The 22,111-nt window shown below is 42.0% G+C and overlaps 1 protein-coding gene across 3 annotated transcripts in view; it reads right to left on the bottom strand.

Moving 5' to 3' along the window:
- Positions 1-22,111, bottom strand: part of LOC112160147 (neural cell adhesion molecule 2) — a 615,672-nt gene that overhangs the window by 50,322 nt on the left and 543,239 nt on the right. For all 3 annotated transcript variants that reach the window (XM_024294538.2, XM_024294536.2, XM_024294537.2), the window contains exons 7-8: positions 15,695-15,864; positions 4,857-5,002 (exon numbers count right to left, since the gene is read on the bottom strand). In XM_024294538.2, the coding sequence (XP_024150306.1) occupies positions 4,857-5,002; positions 15,695-15,864 (316 nt within the window). The remainder of the gene's footprint in view (positions 1-4,856; positions 5,003-15,694; positions 15,865-22,111) is intronic.

Genomic DNA, 22,111 nt, shown 5'->3' with positions numbered 1-22,111 from the left:
CTGACAGTCAGAGGTCAGAAACCAAAAACCCATTCCAGTCACAGGTTTGTTCTTCCCACACGTCTTTCTTATGGACGCCAACGACACGAATGATATAATCCACTTCAAGAGTTGATGTCAGATTATTAACGACGTGTAGGAAGTTAATTAGGTTGAAGGGAACCCAGATTTAGACTCTTTGGTGTTTCAGTTCACGTTTTCCCAGTTTTGACTGATCCTAGAGCACAGATAACTTTCTGTATAGCTTCCAATAGTAAACCAGGTATATCTCAGAAATGTTGATTCAGATGAACAATGTTAAAAAATGGTAAATGTGTGTAACACTTTACTACCTTCGTAGAATGCTCAGACCAACACATTCTCACTCCTAACTCGTCACATGATGACATTTGGTTAAGGACCCTTGATGTTCTTTAATGTGATGATTGTTCCTATTAAATCACGGGTCCCCAACCTTCGGGCCGCGAATCAGAACCGGTCCAGTGATGTGATGCGTACTACAGCAGTACCCTAACACAGAACGAGTACACTAGCCTTATCCCAGTTTGTATCTGGGCCAGGTTCACGTCTGGTAACGCATTAATAACAGCACCCAGGGCTGGGTTAGGGGACCAATACCGGGCTATGGTACCAGTGCCATCCGTGGTCCGAGAACTAGATCCAGTGTGGTACCGCATCCTGTACTGCATCCGGTACTGATTCAGGTCCGATACCACATCTGGTACTGCACACAGTACCACGTCCAGTGCTAGGTTAAGGTACCAGTACCAGATAATAGTACCGGTACCATCCGCATTCTGAGGACCAGTCCGTGTGTCGGACCGAATCTGGTACTGGTACTGGTAATGTCCTGAATAATCTGAACGTTTTGACACCAAGATTGTTGACATTGCTGAAAGTGTGATTACGTTTTTTATCAAAAAACATGTGAAAAGGAGCAGGAGAATCGCCATAGTGTGAATGCTGACTAAGCAATCACACAATTAGTCAGAAAGAATATAAACTTATAGTTTTTTGTCCCAGTTTTCTTAGATTGGAGTAACATTTCCAACATGCCTTTTCTCTGTAAATCACAGTTTTTCCTCCGAACCAGACATTAAATATTCATCAGCGTTTGGCTGGAGCTGCTCATCTGTTACTGAGCAGTGATAAACAAGCCGCCAAAGTGCTTCTTTGTTTTTAATTCACTCCGCTAGTCCTCATTCGTGCTCTGAACTGCTGGCCTTTCCACCGTCTTCGGTGAATCTGTGTGAGCACGCCTTGAATACTTCCTGCAAAGATTTGCCCCATAAATCAGCTCCCCTCCAAACTCCGCTAACCCTCATTATGTGTCTACGCTGGGCTGTGGAGCTCGCACTTCTCAAACAGACACTTTATTCTGTTTCTTGTAGACTGCCCGCGCTTTCCACTCCCCAAAATGGCTTATCTTTCATCTTTCTGTCACAGTGTTATCAGCTAACGAGGTGAAGCGGCGTTTAAAGGCCCCGCCTCTTTGTGATGCTGCTGCAGCAGTAGACTGGGCTTGTTTGTGAGGTGAGGTCAGTGTGTTTGGGAGAATACTGAGGACGCTGGGAAGAAACAAACTCCACTTCTGGGGAGTCTTCTTTGGCTGTATGACTGAAAGGATAATTTTTGCATATATTTTTCACGAATATTAGCAAAAAATGTATCCTTTACCTAAAGTCCAGAATCTCTGGAGGACGGCGTCATTGACTCTATGAGAGAACTGGACCGAGCCATCCGTACTTTACCTACAACCAAATTTAGTCATTTCAGATGTTATTTTTTTGAGATATGGGTTGCCATGTTGGAGCGAGACAACCTCAGTAAGCAGTGATCGGGCTGACTCATCGTTTCTATGGCAACTACTTTCACCAATCAGGACCGAGCTTGTTGGAAGGCCACACCTCTACTACTTCAAAACAAGCTACACCAAATCTGTCATTCCAACGTTGGGGCCAGCAGGCTCCTCCTACTATTTTGAGGCATCTGATTGGTCAGTTTATCTACTGCACTACAAAAAAAAATTGTGGGAAAAAAAAGATTAACAACATTTGAAAAAGGGTATCAGAGTTAGAAAGGTTATTCTGACTAATAGAATGACTGAGTAACAGCTCTTTATTTCTTGATAGAAGTCTATGGAATTTCTTGGAACCAGGAAGTACTTCCAGTTTGGAACGCCACAGGGGAGGAGTCACACTCTCCACCTCTCAGATACAGTCTCAATGAGACTCCACCCTCATTCTACAGATACATTTATGTACCCATAACTTCCATTTTTTAAAGATTTCATAGCTGGTCGTAGAAGGATGGATGGTTTTTCCCCCTTGATGGAACGACAAACTGTCCAGAGTGAACCCAAACTTCATCTTTCAGTGGCTGGAAAAGATCCAGTATGTCTGTGGAGTCTAATGGAAACTAAGTGGGTTTGGAAAATGAAAGGATGGATAGATGATGAAAAGGAAGAAAGGAAGGTCAGTTGGAAGGATGGATGGATGGAAGGAATGATTGATGGATGGAAGGAAGGATGGATGGATGGATGGATGGATGGATGGATGGATGGATGGATGGATGGATGGATGAATGAAAAGGAAGAAAGGAAGGTTGCTTGGAAGGATGGATAGATGGAAGGAATGATTGATGGATAGAAGGAAGGATTGATGGATGGATGGATGGATGGATGGAAGGAATGATTGATAGATAGAAGGACGGAGGGAAGGAAGGATGGATGGATGGATGGAAAGAAGGATAAAAGGAAGGAAGGTTGGATAGATGGATGATGAAAAGGAAGAAAGGAAGGTTGCTTGGAAGGATGGATGGAAGGAATGATTGATGGATAGAAGGATGGATGGATGGAAGGAATGATTGATGGATAGAAGGACGGAGGGAAGGAAGGATGGATGGATGGATGGATGGAAAGAAGGATAAAAGGAAGGGTGGATGGATGGATGATGAAAGGATGGATGGAAGGAAGAAATGAAGAATGGAGGGAAAGGTGGGAGGATGGATGAAAGATGGATGGATGGTTTTCCAGCAATCCTAGACATAAATCTACGGAGTGACTGCAGCATTCAGGCTCTAAGCTATCATAGAACAGCAGATATGACCAAACTAAAGATCCCTTCAGGTTCCAACCCCTCAAACCTTCTGGTTTCATCTTCTCCTCTGGCAGGGTGGTCAGGGTGTGGTACCAGGACGAGAGACCGTTTTGCAGGAACGAGTTCCAGCAGACCGGATATGCAGATTGGAGGGCAAATTGAGAGAGGGACGTGGCGCCTTAAACCCAAATGACTGCTGCTATCCATCACGCCACACAAGTCGTGTTTGTCTGTGCAAACGGCGAGGTGTGTTGGTTTGCATTTCCATAATTGCATTTGCTGAGGGAAGAGACGCACTTACTCGTATTTTCAGCTGCGATTTATCAAAGCGAGCGACTCGAGCCGACACACACGCTCATTTATCTCTGCGATGACCTTTATCTGAGCGGGAGAACCACTGCCATCTTTGTTTTTCACCTTTTGCTGCCTTAGATCTCCTTTACTGACGTTGTGCTGATGCGGTCTGACAACGATAACAGATTCATGGGAATTATTTACTTTTCCTGTTAAACAGAAGCAAACATCGTATTGTTCTGTTGTTACACAGTCAAAACGGGTAAAGCAACAGAAGTAAAAACATAAAATCTTTTCTTCAAGTCGAGCAGCTCAGGGTGTAGAGAAATCTCCACTAGAATCTTCTGGGTTCTTGCTGCTTCATTATGTAAACTGGAATAAAAGAAAGTCAGGATGTCCATGAAGACAAAGCCTGTGAAACTTATTGTTAACCATAACCGACTGTCTTAGAAAAACACATTGCTAAAGATCCTAACTACGCTAACTGTGCTAATGTTGCTAAAAAAGCTGGCAAGGCACTAGCATGAATGAGTTAGGCTGAAGGCGCTATGCTAGCCTGTTACCATTCTACGAAGAAGTTCTCCTTTATTGGCTAATGATAGAATTTTACTTGTGAAAACTCACATTCTTGTTTTTTTTTAGCATTTGTGGATTTGTAGCAGAGCAGTAAACAGTATCTAGCCCTTTCCAATATGGCGCCCAACTTTGCATACGCAACAAGCTAGTGTAGCAACTTTAGGCTGTAAGACTCTTTGTTCAGCATAGACAACTGTTAGGAACTGTTGGAAAAACAAACTGCAAAAGATGCTAGCTATGTTAACTTTGCTAATGTGGCTAAAAGTGCTAGCAATGTATTCAATCAACTGTCCCAGAAAAATTAATTGCTAAGGTGCTAACTATGCTAATGTGGCTAAAAGTGCTAGCATTGCATTCAATCAACTGTCTCAGAAAAACAGTGTTAAAGATGCTAACTATACAACTGTTGCTAAAAGTGCTAGCATTGCACCCAGCATCATCTACACTCTCAGAAAAACACATGGCTAAAGATGCTAGCTATGGTAAGTTTGCTAATGTAGCTAAAAGTACTAACATTGCATCCAAAATCAACAGCTGTCTCAGAAAACAGTGTTAAAGATGCTAACTATACAAAAGTTGCCAAAAGTGCTAGCATTGCACCTAGCATCATCAACTACCAGAAAAACACATGGTGTTAATGATGCTAATTTTGCTAACTTGAATCTGTTTAGCTGATCGGATAAAATCCATCATCATGTGGGTCATTTTAAGGATCACAAACAACAGTAATTAAAACATATTTTTTCCCAGGAACCTCTTGGAGTTGAATTTTATCTGAGAACAAAACCAGATTTTGACAAACTGACTTTCTGCATTTTGACAAACAGCACACGCCACAGTGATGGGCGCGCCAGCACGGAGACAGATGGACATTCTGGCAGTTTCTACCTTGACTCCATCCATGAAGGTCTGCCCGTCGCTGGCTCTCCTCCAGGAAATATCCGGCAGAGGCTCGCCCTCAGCCACGCAGGAGATCATGGCGGCGCTGCCCTCCACGGCCGTCACGTTCTTCAGCTGGGTGATGTGCGGCTGGACTGCAACAGATCAGAAAAAGGGCCGTCAGTGAGCATTTGCAGCCGTGGAAGAGGCCTCGGCTGGAGCTTTGAGGGGCAAAGCTCCTCCTTCTTTTGTCAGTGAAGGTGCCTCTCCAGGATGGTGATTTGCTTTGGAGGCAGAGCGAGCACTAAGAGCAGATAAGTGCTGAGGAGCGCGGCGCCGAGGCCCCGTCCCCGCTGATAAGATGCTCCAAGCTAGCCCTGACACCCGATGCATGTCAAGGCTACGGAGCATGCAACATGAATCATGGATTACTTTTCCAATAACACACACTGCTCCTAACAGGGGCATGGAAGAGTGGAGGCAGGGAGGGGGACTTGTGTACCGGGGGCTTTTAACACCGCCCGGGGGAAACGCGCCACTGTTAGCAATATCACCAAGCTCCAGTGATGTGGAGGAGCCGTCCTGAGACTCAGGAGCCGCTCCAAACGCCAATGTGGACATGATCACAGACAAGTGTCACTTTAAACACCGTCAGTAAACATCAGTGCTGCTTATTTATCACAACAACCGTTGTTTAGAGCCATATGTTTATCTATAAACGACATTAAACGTAAGAAAGTCACAAAAAGTTTGAGAACTTGTTTTTGTTGCACCTCTTAACATCTACAGCCAAGTTTGTTCTTTCTCAGCTGTAATGTAATGAAAAGTAAAAAATTAATTGTTTGTGCTTTCTTTTTCAAAGTTATTTAAAGTTTCCAAAAAACTTTTACACCTGAAGCAGCGTCCCTTGTTTCAAGGTTGTTCTATTCCCTCCATCTTTGAGCTTTTTTTAAAAAACAGATTCAGATTTTTCTTTTTCTGAGTGAACTGAAGTTTCTGCCTCCAACCGTCTCAATCTTCTCCATCTGGATCTTCTCAGTACAGCATCAATAATGATGAAGATCAGCGCGTTGGCAAACATTGAGAATCTTGTGTGAATCTTTAGAAAACTAGCAGAATAAAAGACTTCTTTCTGGTTAGTTTGATGCGCATCTTGCAGACATGGAGACTCAAAGTTAGCATTCCCCCCCCTCCCCCCATGATTGGGTTTTATTCAGTCCCGGTGCCAAAGCGGGTCTTTGGTTTCGGTTCCTAATCGGTGCCAATTTCTGTACTTTAGTGATAAAATATTGCCTACATCATCCCAAATCAACACATTTTCATTCCCAAGTCACAAATTGACGCACGGTTGAGACCTCCGCGTCAAACATTGACGTTTTGAGTGTCGTTTTAAGACGTGCTGGCTGTTTCCTTTAAACCAGAACCGAGCCATAAACCAGTGGTCCTCGCCTCTTTTGCTGCGCAGCGAATTCACTGCTCTCCACCTGTGAAATGTGATCCTGAGCTAATCTGAGGAGTTAAGGGTTTTAATGTCACTCAGAGGATGTGTCTGGATGACAGCCGCTTCCGCTGTTTCTGTGTCTGTGACTCAGTGTGAAGGCTGTCCTAACTTAACCTGAGAGAGGGGAAACATAGTGGACCTTTTTTTGGATTATTGTCTCAACAAAAAAAATAAGTATAATGTCACAGTTCAGGAGAGCTGAGCAGGCTGCCCCCCCTCCCCCCGCTCCCCGGTCCACGCTCCCCGCTCCCCCTGCTCCCCAGACCGCACTCCCCCCACTCCCCGGTCCCCGCTCTGTATTGAGCGAGCGAACCCCACTGAAGTCTGGGAGGCTGGCTGCTGCCAGAGAACCACTGCGGTGCAACAGGACAAAAACTTTCATCGTATTTCGTATTTTGCCGGCTGATCGGGTCACTGAAAACGTCATGTGTCCAAACCTGAGTTCCTGATTGGCTGATGTGATACAGTGACCTGTCAAACTTCAGCATCTGCTGTGAAATGCAGCCAGACATTCCAGCGCTGCACGTGCTCACCCCGTCAGCGGTCTTATATGAGCCCGCCTACTATCACAGGAAAGGCTGAATGATTGGCTAGAACTTCAAAGAACTGAACAGAGGAGAAGTGATTGACACGTCCTAAGACAAATAGACGTTCAATGAAACTGAAATGCGGCATCATTTGCAGCAGCTTCTTTCAGTTTTGGTAGAACCGCGTGAATCCAAACGATTCCTACTTGGAACCGAACTCCGTTGCCTTACCCCAGTCATGTATGAACATGAATGTTTATGCAGTACGTGAAGGCTGTCTTCAGCAGCTCTTCATCACCACCTTATCTGTGGCAGCTGCGCCCCAGGTACCCTTCATCATGGGACTATTAAACGGAAAACGCCTCGTTTATCAACGGCCGTGTGAGAAAATCATTTTGCAGTGAACAATATTAATAACGGATTATCTGAAACGTTCTTAGTCCAAATGAGAAATGGTGGAGAAACATTCGTGTGATTACATCTGGAATTAATTCAACCTTCCAGGTCTGAGCGTTTTCTCTTATATGAGCCAATTACATCAACTTTAATGTTTTTTTATATGGAATCATTTAGTAAGGGGTTTTATCGCGCTTGATGATCACTGTAATTACACGTTAAGAATTAAACTTGGGTATAATAACAGATTTAGAGGTAAATGTCCCACTCAGAATCCCAGATTTTCTTTGAGGGGGAGTTTTGGTTCCTCAGAAGAAAAAAAGAGAAAATGGGCTAAAACCATTAAAGATCCCAGAGGACTGTGATAGAAAGCTGCCTGCACACATCTGCAGACGAGCAAAGGTCTATTTACAGGTAAGAGACGTTTCTTATCCTCTCAGCTGGAAAGATTTGCTCAAAGTTTTCATCCCACCCACTGTTAGGAGTCAGAAAACTGTCTGCATCTGATAATGATGATGTGTGCATTTGTTGGTTCAGCTGCATTGGGATGTCAGCGTGGAGTCTCTCTCTCTGTAAAACGGAAACATTCACTGTCGTTTATGGATCCTAGTGCAGCTGAGAACTCATTTTCCAAAAAGAGCTGGTAAAATACAATAATGAACTGCAGAGTCGGCATATAAGTGTTAAAAAACACAAACTGCTCAACAGTAAATGATCTTGTATCTTCGATTTCAGGACAATGACAGCCTAGATTTAGTTCCAACTGTCCTCATTGGTGGATTTTGGCTGCAGGTGAAAAATAGTCACACCTGTGTATAGGTGTCTCTCAAGAAATACTAAGATCGTAGACCAATCACAAAACCCGTACCGAGAAAATGTTCAAGGACATTTTTCTGTGGACAAAAGGTCAGAGTGGACTCTTGTACAATACGTAAGGGTGAAGTAGGTAAGACATATAAAGTTTACATTTTTTCAACCTCCCCAAATCCTGCGGACTGTGCAAGGATCCCATTAGTGATGTTTACATGATGAGTGTGTCCATCTTGGGGGGTCTTGCTCTGGTTCCCCCACATGCTTCAAATATTTGTGTTTCTTTTAGTTTTTCTTTAAAAAAAAACAAAAAAGCCTCACCCTCTGCAGGTGGTTGTTTTATCCTCCAAGTTCCAGTCCTCTACCAGTGTTTTATATGTATGTAAATATTTTTCACACAGTAGAATCCACTAATTATTAACGATTGAAGAGCTCCAGCATCTCAAAGAACGTCAACGTGAAGCTCTGATGTTAAAGGCTTCATCTAAACTGCTGTTCTAAAGAGCCTAAATGTTCTTAAGCTGGCTCTTTATTGGTAGACATTTAAAAAAAACATTCTTAAGGAGAAAAATAAGTGAGGTAAAAACCCTGCAGACATCTATCCATTTAAGTGGACCTTGAGGTTTTCTCTTCTCCAACTGAAGACTAAGTTCTGGTCTACGGCCTTCCTGCTCCGTCAGACAGGGAGAATGAAGCGGCGGGGTCAGACAGGTAACCATTAAGCCAATTGTCAGTGTAGCCTTTTTCTGACGTGAAATACGAAGCATTAATGGCTTCATTGATCTGTTAAAGCGACAGTCATCAGTCTCTTAGACTTTTCCATTAATGCTCCTCAAGGCTTCCTGGGTGGGAGACGGAGAAACAGTTACAGATCAGCTGCTGACTGATTGAGGACTTTAATGCATGTTTGAAATGAAATAAACTCGACTGATCGACTTTACTCCAAGAGAAAAAAGCCAAAGCAGCCATCAAAGAAAGAAATTGGATTTTAGATCTTTATAAGACACAAAGCATTAGGCATCAGCTCATTAAGAACGTTCCAACGGTCCAACATGTAATGGGAGCCTCACGCTGGGAGGACCGTGCTAACTGGATGGCGATGGAGGACAGAGGGAAGCGTGCAGGAAGTGTTGGATTAATGAGTGTAAATCTTCCAGCGCGCACGCGGCTCCAGGCAGGGCTGAAGGCTGACATTTGAGCACAATAATAGGCGGAGGAAAAAGATCCTGCTGCCACAAAGACTCAGGTGGTCTTTCAAGAAGAAATACCCAGACAGATTATCGACCTCAAACCTGCAGAGCGTTTCTGAATAAACCTAAAAATATTTGCTCCACAAACAGACTTTTATGACAACTGCAGAAAAACACAAATAATAGGAAAACATTTTGGCAGGAACCATAAAGTCCTTTGGTTATTGAGCTGCTGAACCAAAATAGCTTTTATTTCACAGAAGAGGATTCATTCGGATTAGAACTACAGACCAGTTGTATTAGCAAACAAAACATGACATTTAATTCTATTCTGTGCTTTAAAAACATTAGCTTTTAGATAGGATAATGTCGGGCTGTATACATTTGATCATTGTTTACATAAATGTGGGCAATTTACAGCTTTTAAAACATTGGAATTAGGTTCTTGTTACGACTGCTGGACAGGAGTTAAATTAAAGGAAAACACTAAACGTAAAAAACGAAAGATTGTAAACGGAGGAAAAAACAACCTACAGCTGATTACAACTGTTTACAAGATCTAAAAAACAAAGTAACATTGTGGAATGAAAGCGCTTTCAACTCCACGGAAATGCAGAAGTACTGGTACATACAGGCGGTAACAGGACCATGAATGCTGTTAGCGAACTGCTTTTAAAGTTCTTATAGAAAGGATTCCTGTTTTAATGTAGTTTTCAGCCTCCAGAGCTCCATTTTCCGACTCAAACTGTGACAGAAACCTTAGTCCCAACAGCTCTGACTGTTGGATAGCAAAATGGTCAAACCTGTTCAAGGCATCCAAGTGTCTCGCTTGATGTAAGGAGGTAGACCAGGGGGGTCTAAATCCTCAAGAGCCGGTGTCCTGGATGCTTTCCAACCAACCTGCCATTGAAGCTCCGCATTGGCTAAATACACCTGAACCAGGTAATCAGCACCAGATACGGCAGGATTCATAGAAAACCAGCAGGAAGCCGGTCCTCGAGGCCTGGATTAGGACTCCCCTGTCGAAGACCGTTCAGTGAACCCGATCAGAAATGATGTTGTAGTGAACCCATACACCCGTAAGGGAGAAGTAGATAAGATGCAGGCGTGTCGTGTGGTTTTTTTCCATCCATCCATCAATCTTCCGCTCATCCTGGACCGGGTCGTGGGGGCAGCAGTCTAAGCAAACATATCCAGACTTCCCTCTCCCCGGTCACTTCCTCCAGCTCTGCTGGGGGACCCCGAGGCGTTCCCAGGCCAGCCGAGAGACGTAGCCTCTCCTGCGTGTCCTGGGTCTTCCCTGGAGCCTCCCCCCAGTGGGACACGCCCCAAATCCTGCGGACTGCACGTGACATGTTGTCCATGTGATGAGTGCAGAGTCCTTAAATACAGGGCAGATGTGATGAATGTGTACTTGTATGCGGTCAGTAAGGGACCAGTGTTTGCATCACGCAAAGGACTAGAATGTGTCGTAAAGACGCCAACGACAGCTTCACCTCCACATCATCAGTGCATGTAACTTCCCTTATCCTTAGGAATACTCTGTGATACATTTACCACATGGTCAGCAATGGTACGTACCATTTTCATGACGTCTTTGAGGGAACTGACAGACACAGCTGTTCTCCCATTACGATGTAGCCACATGCTAATAGCTAACAGTCTGCTCACTCTAAATCCATGAATGTATTAATATCAGCAATATTAGATACTTATGGAAGAATTGATCAGGCAGTGGGAGTAACAGCAGTATCGAGATGTAAAAAACAGATACGTATTGAAAATAGATGTAGTAGTATCGTTTAGAAACAACAGATATGAACAAGATTACCACAAATCACAGGTTTTTTTCACATAGTTTGGCCAGGGCTGCGACTTATACTCAGGAGAAACTTATTTATGTTTTTGATGCATCAAAAGGGTTATATATTTTTTATTTTTCCAGTAAACACCGGTCGTCTTTTAGCAGTTGGTTGCGCTAACATCTGCTTGAGGGCGCTGCATCCAAGGATCTTCTATTGACAGCGGCAGAAGAAGTCCAAAACAAACATGGAAGACAATCTGATTGTACAGATCAGAGATTAGTGTTCTGGTATTTCTTTCTTAATTTTTTTATCTATGCGAGGCTTGGCAGATGAAACATCACACCTTTCTCCTAAAAGTGCAACTCGTACTCCAGAGTGACGTATGTATGGTTTTCTTCTTCTTGATAAGACTTTTTTCTGCACTTGCGACTTATACTTAGGGAAATACACTACGTTGGTTAAAAAGTATAAAATCAATCAAGACATAAGTAATCGATTTCTGTCAAACTGCAGGTTCTGTTTTGTTTCTACCGTCTTTCTCTTTTTACGTTCATGTGATGCAAAAAAAAAAGACGTCCAATCATAATTTTGCTTCTTCCAAGTCAATACCTGAATACATTTCTCTGCCAAATGCCATGTATTATTATTTATAGCTTTAAATGCCAGATGAATAAGAACTATCTGTATTTGAGAGTTATTTGGTAAAAGAATCAGACTGTATTGTGAGCCACAAAAGTTTGTTGAATCCTTTAAGTATCAATTTGTGGACCATGTATGGAGATGCGTATTGAAAGATACACACTCCTAATTCATGTACATTCAGTGGTTGTGTTGGTATGCTCTTTTAGAATATTTTTAAGGTATTTTACTTATCGCTAATTTCAGAAATTACTAATGCAAATGTTTCCAATTTGGAACAAATACGTTAGTAAAGCCTTTTTTCTTCATTTTTTTAAATCAATAACAATATCCTCTATTGAAAAGTGCATCGCCCTGAAATGCAGCATTAAATCTTTACCGAATAAATGCTTATGTTCCAAAGTCAAAGCATAAAAATATAAAAAGACATTTTAATTGTGTATATTTTAATAATATTAATAGCTGACCGATCTACATTTGTTTTAGTTCTTAGAGACAAAAATCGTCTTCCAGCCAAATGTGATGCAAAACTAAATGGGATTTTGCTTTTAACAGTGAAGTTAATGGAATAAAGTTGGAAAAAAGGATAGATTATTTTTTAACAGGGTGAACTAAATTAGTGTCTTTGTGAACAGAGAATACATATGTGGTGTCCTAAAACTCCATTTAATTAGGAGTTTGTGTTGAAAATAATATCTGTCCGTCTGTTTTTCTTCACCAGCAGCTCCATTTTAGAAATGACCTAATCCCATAAGTGAACAACAACACGTCTAAAGACGCTTCCTTCACAATGAACGCTCCACACAGGGACATTAAAGATGAAGAACCGCTGCGGCTAATCTGCATAAACACAATATAGGCTTTTAAGCAAATCTCATCTAACCTCCGGTCAAACCGGGCCGTTCTCCTCTGGTGATAAAACTAACTTACAGCAGCATTTTTCTATAGGGTCACAGCAGAGCTCCTCCCTCCCTCGAACATCTTCATTTAAATGTGCATTTTGAAGAACAAACGCTGCTCAAACGGAGCTGGGCGACTAGAGAGCTCACGTCTATATATTTTCATGAGCAGAATATCGAAGTGATCTGTGAGGAAATAGCCAGCAGGTTTATGAAAATATAAATTGAATTTTTTTATGAGCAGAGCAGCGATTGAAATATGAAGCAATAAATGATTTTTTTCTTTTTTTTTCCATACAAATTTATCACAGAGATGCAGCTGTTATTGGTTTGGGCCGGGGGCCACATTAGGACGTTTATGCTTTTTAAAATGTTTTTAAAGTCAGAATAGAATGTGTAATGTCCTGTCGTTAAAAGGTTTATGGATCAACATAAAAGACTGTCAGGAAATACGCCGTTACAGCTGCAATCTCTGACGGTAAACAAAATAAAAGCTCCATGATGGAGGACAGGGATTGATTTGGGTGGAGTCTATGGTGAAGTGGGCGGGATTACACATTTTGGGGGTGTGGTGGCCCTGACTCATTTTTTAGTGTCGGATGGTAAAAAGTGGCTTTGCGCTGCTGTGTCGTTAACTGTTTCAGATCAGCTTTGAGGATACAAAAAAGTCCCTTGTCTGGTGTTTAAGGGAGAAAGTGAACCCTCCACATGTGGGACGTCAGGACACCACAGGTGAGTCATCCACCGACACGCCCACATACATCCAGGTAAGTGCTGATTACTCTCATGTTGGCCTCAACACACAACAAAAGACGCTAAGTTCCCAGTTTTAGATTGAAATGATCTGCATTTTTGGGGTATAAAGCCAAAATTCAATCATAAAATGCAAATATTTTCTATTTAGAACTATGTTCTTACTTTGTATAACGCATTACATCGTCTATAAAAGAGAAATCTTTTGGATTTATTGGAGAAGTTTGGGCTCTGATACATGACACTGTAACTTTAACACAGGATTTCTTTCTGAACACAAACAGAATAAGAGATCAGTGCTGTTGTCAGTCTGTGTGTGTGCATTGTGCATGTTTCCATGTGGGTAGATCAAAAGAGAAGCATCAGGAACATCTCCCTCAACGTTCATCTGAGAACCAGACCTGCAATGAAAATCTCTCCATGTCCACAATCCCCAACCAGCTTCATGAAAACGCCTGATCTGCTAACATCTGATGATGCTCAGAGATTGTTCACATGAAAGCGACGGTTTGATCTTGTTAATAAAGCTTTGGTTTCAGCCGAGAACCAACATCAATCCAAACCATTTGGTAGGAACGCCAGATCTTCCAGGATTACCATATTTTTTAAATGTCTACATAGAGCTTAGATTGATTTATTAGCCAATATTTTTCTTCTGTATGTGAAGGCCGTGTTAACCCTCTAACACTAGAGATGTTCAGAAAAACACGACGTTTGAATTACTGAAACTCTTCGACTCTTTGCACGATTATGACATTCCTATGAACACAAACCTGCTTTTGTCAGCTTTCAGATGCGTTAAAATCACATTAATTGTGACAAAGGTCAAATGTTTACAGTCATTCAAAGGGTTTCAAAGAGTTAATTGAAAAAGAACGCACAGAGAAGCTCAAAATCAAACCCAACATATGAAGAGTAACGACAGCATAGATGTTTTTCAAGATGTCTATAAACGTGCGTCATCTGTGGGATTTGTACCCCAAGGCTGGGGCTCTTTTTGAATGTTGGCTGTTGTTTTGGGACGCAGAATAGTTCAAATAACAGGGAAAAAACAAACCCTAAAAGTAGGTCAAACAGCTTTGAACATAAGGAGAAATGTTTCTGCCTCTGAAAAGAAGACAATTCTGAGCTACATGTGGAATCCTGTTTCTCAAAAAATCCTATCCAATGTATCCAGACTGGAAAAGTCCACTGGTCTGGACTGAATCGGATTCATTTGGTTGGGATGGAGCCCTGAACTTTCAGCTTGGTCTGTATTCTGGACATTTCTGTTTCAAACCAAAGGTTGCAACAAAACCATGTGACTAAAGATCTCTTCAATCATTGGCTGGGAGGTACGGGGCAAAGCAACAAAAACACAAAGAATAATGGAAGTCTTAAGCTTTGCTAAATCTGGTTGTAGAAAATGCTGAAGCAATTTTCTCTACCTGCTGAAGGGATTTACTGAAAATGCAAAAGCTATTTGCAAAATGCAAAGTTTGCTAGAAATCTGGAAATTTTGTTAAAGAACTATGAAAGATTCTCTAAAGTTCAGTCTAAATTTAAAAAAAAAACTGGTAGTAAGTTTGCTTAAAAATGCTCAATACGTACATACTTTATTAAAATATGTCTTGTGTTGCTTAAATGTGAGGTAAGCTCTAAATTATCCCAAAAAACTTTAGTAGAAACCAAATTAGCCCCAAAAGGTAACAAGTTGCTAAAAAGTTACCACATTGCTAAAATACTAGCTTAACTCTAAAATAGTCAAAAATGTGAGCCTGTTGCTAAAACATTAGCTAAACTCAAAAGCAGCCTAACAATCTTAGTAGATAATAAATTAGCCCCAAAACATTAGCAAGTTGCTAAAATATTAGCTAGACTAAAAAATTGCATAACAAACCTCAGTAAATAACAAATTAGCCCAAAATGTTAGCCTGTTCCTAAAATATTAGCTAAACTGGAAAGCAGCCTAACAGCCTTAGCAGATTAGCCCAAAAACATTAGCATGTTGCTTGAATATTTGCAAAACTCAAAAATTGCAGGAAAAAACACATAGGATAAGAAATTTGCCTAAACGTTAGCCTGTTGCTACAATATTTGCTAAACTCAATAATTGCCTAATAAAATCTCAGAAGATAACAACTTAGCCAAAACGTTAGCATGTTGCTACATTTTTCGATAACATTAGCATACATTTTCTGACACATATAGAGGGTGCAGACCAGATTAAAATCGCTCTGTACTCCACACTTTGGACATGCCACACTTTGGACATGCCACACAGACATGACAGATCCCACATGTCCAGGAGTTTGTAAAGCTGGTAGAAAGGCTTCAGGGAAACTCACCGAACACTTTGAGGAAGAGCTCCCTCTCCTGGGACCCCGCCTTGTTGGTGGCCTTGCAGGCGTAGGCTCCTCCGTCCGCCTGGCGGATGTTGCGGATGGTTAACGTGCTGCGACCGTCCCCCTTCTTGTCGAGGATGTACTGCTCTGATGGCTCTAGCTGCTGACCTTTTCTGCTCCAATAAAAGAAGAAGAAGGTGACATAGATGAGCGAGGAAAAGTAATCACACATGACGATGACCTATGCAAAGGTCACGCTGTAGCACATGCTCGCTGGTACAGATGCAACTTCTTCACTCTTGGTGCCATACGCTCTGGTAGCAAAGATAAAACGGACTTCATGAGCTCACTTCCTGAAACAGCACAAACTTTGTTTGCTGGAGAATTTCCCTCACAGACTGCAGCCTTTCCTAAACGCCCCCTATGTGGATTTGAATGTATTGCTCCCTGTATGTCTTCACTTTGAGGGGAAACGGATCAAACAAAAATGCAACAGCTAAACTAATCTGTGATTATTTTAGGGCTTGAGAGCAAAGAATTCTAAGTAGATCAGGTTTCTTGCCTCCCCACGCATGGTTATTTGCAGCTCCCAACCTGCTGTGTAATCTGTACGCCTCACCACCTGCCTACTTTAGGGGTGAACGTGACAACGTCTCCTCCACGAGGGCAGATTTAGACGAACTCATCGAGGCTTTTCCTGACAACTGTAAGTTTTTGAAATGACAATAGTTGAGTCGTTCTATGAAAGGATCACTGATTCAACTTGTTTTCAGAGATCAGACATGGATGACATCAAGCTCAAGTCAAATCCTAGAACTTCCTTTTTCTCATACACCTGAACAGGTAGTCATCCAGGTGCTACTGTTTGCCAAGGGTCATCGAGGAGAACGGCTGCATCTGAAGAGGAGCGCAGGTGTGTCTTGCAGTTTACCTTAAGGTTCCCATGGCAACCGTAAGGGATGTCATGAAAATGGAACAAAGTGTGGCATAAAGCATTCGTAAGGTTAATGGGAGTTCTTCTGATGTACAGGTGATGCTGTCTACTGCACACTCACGGCACATCCTAGTAAAGAGTAAAGCCAGAGTACTGGCTGCATACTGACCTCCCAAGTGCTCGTAGGACGTGGGCGTAGTATGTATGGATGTCCAAATATACTACACTCTGAATGGCTAATTTCCTCATTTCTAACAGTCGGTATCACGTATCAGTACTTGCACAAATCGCATAATTTGGGAGTATTTAAAAAAAATTTGTAGTGTTCACTACGACTTGTTGCCCGCAGCATACCCATAGATAAATGGGCACAAACATGTTCTCTGTATGGGTTCACTGAGTGGTCTATCTCATCATGAGTACCCAGTAGAGGTTTGTTTACTCACAGAGAGACCCCATCTACCCGTGAGCACAGTAGGGAGCATTTTATGAGCTCCATATGTTTCACATTGACAGGCCGATGACATCTGAAGACATTTTACTGACAGAAGGAGTCAGATCTTTGGGAAAGTTTCAGAGAAACCCCAGATTTTTCAAGAATTAAGATGAACCATTCAGGAAACCAAAAATCTGAAATCATTTGATCCAGCAAGATTTGAAACAAGCAGGTGACAAATCTGAAGGAATGGGGTTGGAGAGCCCTTACATGGAGAGTTTTAATCCATGAACTCCATTTAAGACTAATATGTGTGTATCTACATGAAACTGGGTGGAGGAAGCGAGGAGGTGCATCAGGAACGTGATCCCAGAGGAGAACGCTGATATGAGAGATGGGATGGGAGGACCATACATCAGCACAGAAACAGGCCTTGAGCATGAAGCAACACAAATAATCGCAGCATGAATCCGATCAAGGCCATAAAAAAGATGTCTCAGCAGATACGAACGGGAGGGAGGAACAAGAACTCCTGCAGACTGGAAGGTGTTAGTGGGGCTGGAGATGAAAGTTCCTCCCAAAGGTAGAAGACGACCAACATGGAGGGTCTGTGACCATTTATCCAACACCCAACCAGGTCGACATCAACAAGGAGCTTAAGAGCTCGTAGATCCAAACATGGAGTGGATTTATTCCTGGTAGATCCATAAAACGGAGAAGCTCAAATATAAATATACATTTTAATATATATCCATATATTTGAGGCTTTCAAGGATGTTTCCCGTCCATTGAAAATCAGACAGTCTTGTAAATTGTTGTAAACACTCGTTTGAGATCATTTCCAGTTCTTGAAAAACTGAACTTTTTTGCTGAGTAACTTTAATAAATCAAACCAAACAGAACAACACATTCTAAGTCCTCTCCGAAGGCTGCTGGAACATTAAAAGGGAATCCATTAAGTTGTTTTGTAAGTTCTTTGAATTTATGAGCTGCAGTTTCCACGGGTGCATTACTGCAACACAAATTGAAGGATGTGTTTGTAGATTTGGGGATTTAGCACTCAGACTGGTCATATTGTCTGATTCTACTGTAGTTTAGAAAAACGGGGAGGAAGGATAATTGAAAGTCGTCACAGGAAGCACTAACGCCGAGTACTAATAACTTCAGCCAGCCCAAGAGGAAATGAAGAGAGGCTCATCGTCTGGTCCAGGATGTGCTGCAGCTCTGGATGTCATTATGCCGACTGACTGCTGACAGCCAGTCCATTACCAAAGACGCACCGTAGTGAGGTGAAACCTCACGCTGACAGGAGAGGCGGACGGCAACACAATGCGAGGTGTGAGATCAAAGGCAGAAACCCAATTGGATTGTGATTTGTTGTTTACGTCTCAGATGACTTCTCTGCTGATAGGTGTGCAATTTAATTCTGGGGAGTCTCAGTGACCAAGCAAAGTGCATTCATGGAAAAATCTAGTGGGAAACACAGATGGGGTTCCTGTTTCTGCGAGAGGTGAGAATCCTTTCACTGTTTTTGTAGTGACTTCTAAAGGTCTGACCTTTGGAAGATTCTGATAAAGACCTGAACATCAGCAGGACTTATTCACCTGACCTCCAAACCTCCTGAGGCAGACCTAAAGGTCGATGTTGTACTGCTATAATGGGTATGCTTTCCATGATGTGACCACGAAACCAGTAAGGAACACCAAGACCAAGCATTCTGCTTCTGGATTTGGAGAAAATCAGGAAGAGCCAAATGTTGGAGTTCCTCAAAAACACCAGATATCCATGGAACGTTAAGATCTGGAACCACAAGGTGGAGATCATTCAAACGCAAACGAGATCCCTGGATGATCAATGCTCCTTGTGGTTCTTCAAACCAACGGTGATTGATTTAGCAACCTTTAGACCATGTGTCAAAGTCGAGGCCCGGGGGCCGGATCCGGCCCTCCAGGTAATTCTATTCGGCCCTCCAGATCATTTTATTGTTATTAATGACCAGATGTTATCTTGTCCTCATTTTTAACTTTTATGATTTTGACAAAATATATTTTTATGGAGAGTAAAATATTGAAAGTTATTTAAGGTTTAAGTTGATTTATTCTGGAATAATATTCCTGCCTTTGTATTATTCAGAATTAGGTTAAACAGTTACAGTTTAAAGATTTTAACATTGTCATTCTGCTAGATTTTTGGGCTATTTTGGCATTTACTAAGAGTTTAGCTAAGATTTCTGCTACATACTGTTTTGACTGTTTTGACTAATCTAAGTGTTTTTTTTTTCTTTTTAGTTTTTTAGGGTTTTTTGGCATTTAGCTAATATTTTAGCAGACACTTCAGCATCTTCAGCGGCCAAATTCAGCTTACAGCATTCACACTAGCATTATCACAGGTAATACTATATCACGATTTTAAAGTTTTAAAAATGTAGTTTTAGAGTGCCCAATAAATGTTGACCTGGAGGTCAAGCTCATGCCTTTAGTGGGGACATGTTGGTTGTACTTTTTATAAAATGTAAATATTAAACAAAAACCACTTTAAAAAAAAAAAAAAAAAAAAAAAACTTTTTTGAAAGCTAATAAAGCTTAATGGTCAATAAAGTATCTGTCCTTAAGGGTGGATCCAGGTTGTATTTGGGCGAAAAATGTCCAAACTTGTCCAAACACACAGGTGACCGTCATGAAACATCAAGGTCATAGACCATGGACTCAAACTCAGTTTACCTTGGCCCACTGAAGGCAGTGTCTGGCTAAGGCGGTATGGGGTTTCATGTGTGCCAAAAAATACATTTTGGCGTCCACTGTCTATGTCTTTAGTCTACTGTCTAGATCTTTGGTGTATGTCTAATTAACAAGTTTATTGAACATTGAACATGTCTATGTACTCCTAAACAATATCATTTGCGTCTCCTGTGAAACGACTGGAGCTAATGACTCTATCAACTGCTGTTAGCTACTTTTCTGACGACCAGATCCAACGACAAACGCAAACGCAAAGTTATAAGCATAAAGCTGAAACATCACAAATACAAATCTATCACCAAAGAAGTGTGGAGACGCAGTTATACATAGTGGACATGAACGAATGTTCAATAAACTTGTTCAGTAGACAGATAATGGACCAAAGACATAGACGGTGGACGTAAAACATATTTTTGGCACAAATGGAACTCCATACAGGACTGGCTGCATGAATTGAGAAAATTAAGTTAAATTAAGTTTCCTGGCCTAAAAGTTTCCCTGCCTGAAGGCCGGTCATTGTCACGCCCCCCAGAGCTATATACCCCACCGTGATTGGTCAGATCGTCAGCTACACACATAGCAATGTCAAAGTGCCATTCATACAAAACTTCATAATAAGGTGAGGGCTGCAGAATAATGACTTGGCCCGAGGAACGCTAGGTTGAGACCCCTGTCATAGACCGCACTGAGAGCAATTGCTCATGCAGATTTTTTCTATGGGCGTGCTGCGGGCGACAGGTTGTAGTGAACACTTGTACAGCACGTTAGGGTAAGTAAGGGTGAAGAAGGTGCGTCGTATTTATTTTAGTTTTTTTAATCTTCTCTGTGTGGAGTTTGCATGTTCTCCCCGTGCATGCGTGGGTTTTCACCGGGGACTCCGGCTTCCTCCCACCGTCCAAAAAAACATGCTTCATAGGTTAATTGGTGACTCTAAATTGTCCCTAGGTGTGAATGTGAGAGTGGATGTGTGTGTGATTGAGGCCCTGAGACAGACTGGAGACCTGTCCAGGGTGTACCCCGCCTTCACCCATCAGTAGTCGGGATAGGCTCCGGCATCCCGCGACCCCGAAAGGGAAGAAGCGGTCAAGAAAATGGATGGATGGATGGATAATCTTCTCAGATCTTGCTGACTGTGCAGCTAGCCCGTTAATGCTAATTATGAGATACAGTAAGTGTGCACTCCTTACGTACAGCTTAACTTTAAAAGGGACACTACCCATACATCCTTACCTAATTTGAATCCCTGATTGGTCAAATGGATTTAACTTTCAATCCGTGTTCAGTTGTGACACATTTTATACGTAGAGCCTAAAACAGTTGTAGAAACCTGCGTAACGATGCATGAGCACAAGTGTTTGAATGCGCATTAACGCACGTGTGGCGTAAAGACACCATATGACAGTATCACTTATACCTCGTATATCCCTGTGGATACTTCACAATACACTCACCACACACATAACAAAGGTACGTTCCCATGTTAAGACATCCTTTGAGGTGGCCTCAAGTGAAGTCCAAGACACACCTGCGCTCCACTTAAGAGTGCATTTGACCTTAATAATGTGAATCAGTGCAGTTACCAAATATTTCTTTAGTCTGACAGATCATACTATAAACTTAAGCTATCCAGTTTCAAAAGTTTCCTCTACTTCAAGATGGTTTCTAAGAACAGTTTCAAAAACTGCATTTTTTTATTGCAATTGAGTCTCTTAGATTTAACAATCAGGCCATGTTGATAAAAAAAGATCAAATCAAGATATCTTTTTCTTCAAGATTAACAAGCTCCTGGTTTCTGTTGCGTTCCGGTAAAATTACCATATCAATCACACCGCGGCTTCCCATTACCGCACCAAAACACAGACAGATACCGAGGTAGTTAACGCTGGAAAGTCAAAATCTGAAATTAAAAATGAATTGGCTCTCCTCTATTTCTACAGCCCAATATCAGCCATCAAATCATTAAAACCCTCTTTTCCTGCTCTGCTCTGAAGCAAGAGGAGGTGAGGCACACAGGAGTAAATACAATTCCTTTTGTTGGGACTGAAGAGTGAAGAGGAAGATGAATGGGGTTTCTAAAGTTGAGGTTTCCCCCGCTGTGCGCCGTCTTCAGTTTGTGTTTGTACTCCTTCCTCCCTCCCCGCCACGATCGACTTCCCTTTCAAAGCGCGGCGCAGATGCTTCAGTTCTCATTATCAGATGGAGCCGAACAGAATAATGGAGTGATGCGTTCCTCTCGCCGTAATCACGCTGCCTACATCCAGGCAGAGCTCCAAACCTTTGTTATTCCAAGTGTAGCCCAGTCTAAATTTTCA

This window comes from Oryzias melastigma, linkage group LG2 (assembly GCF_002922805.2).
Source record: "Oryzias melastigma strain HK-1 linkage group LG2, ASM292280v2, whole genome shotgun sequence".
Lineage (NCBI taxonomy): Eukaryota > Metazoa > Chordata > Actinopteri > Beloniformes > Adrianichthyidae > Oryzias > Oryzias melastigma.
This window is presented reverse-complemented; position numbering and strand designations above follow the sequence as displayed.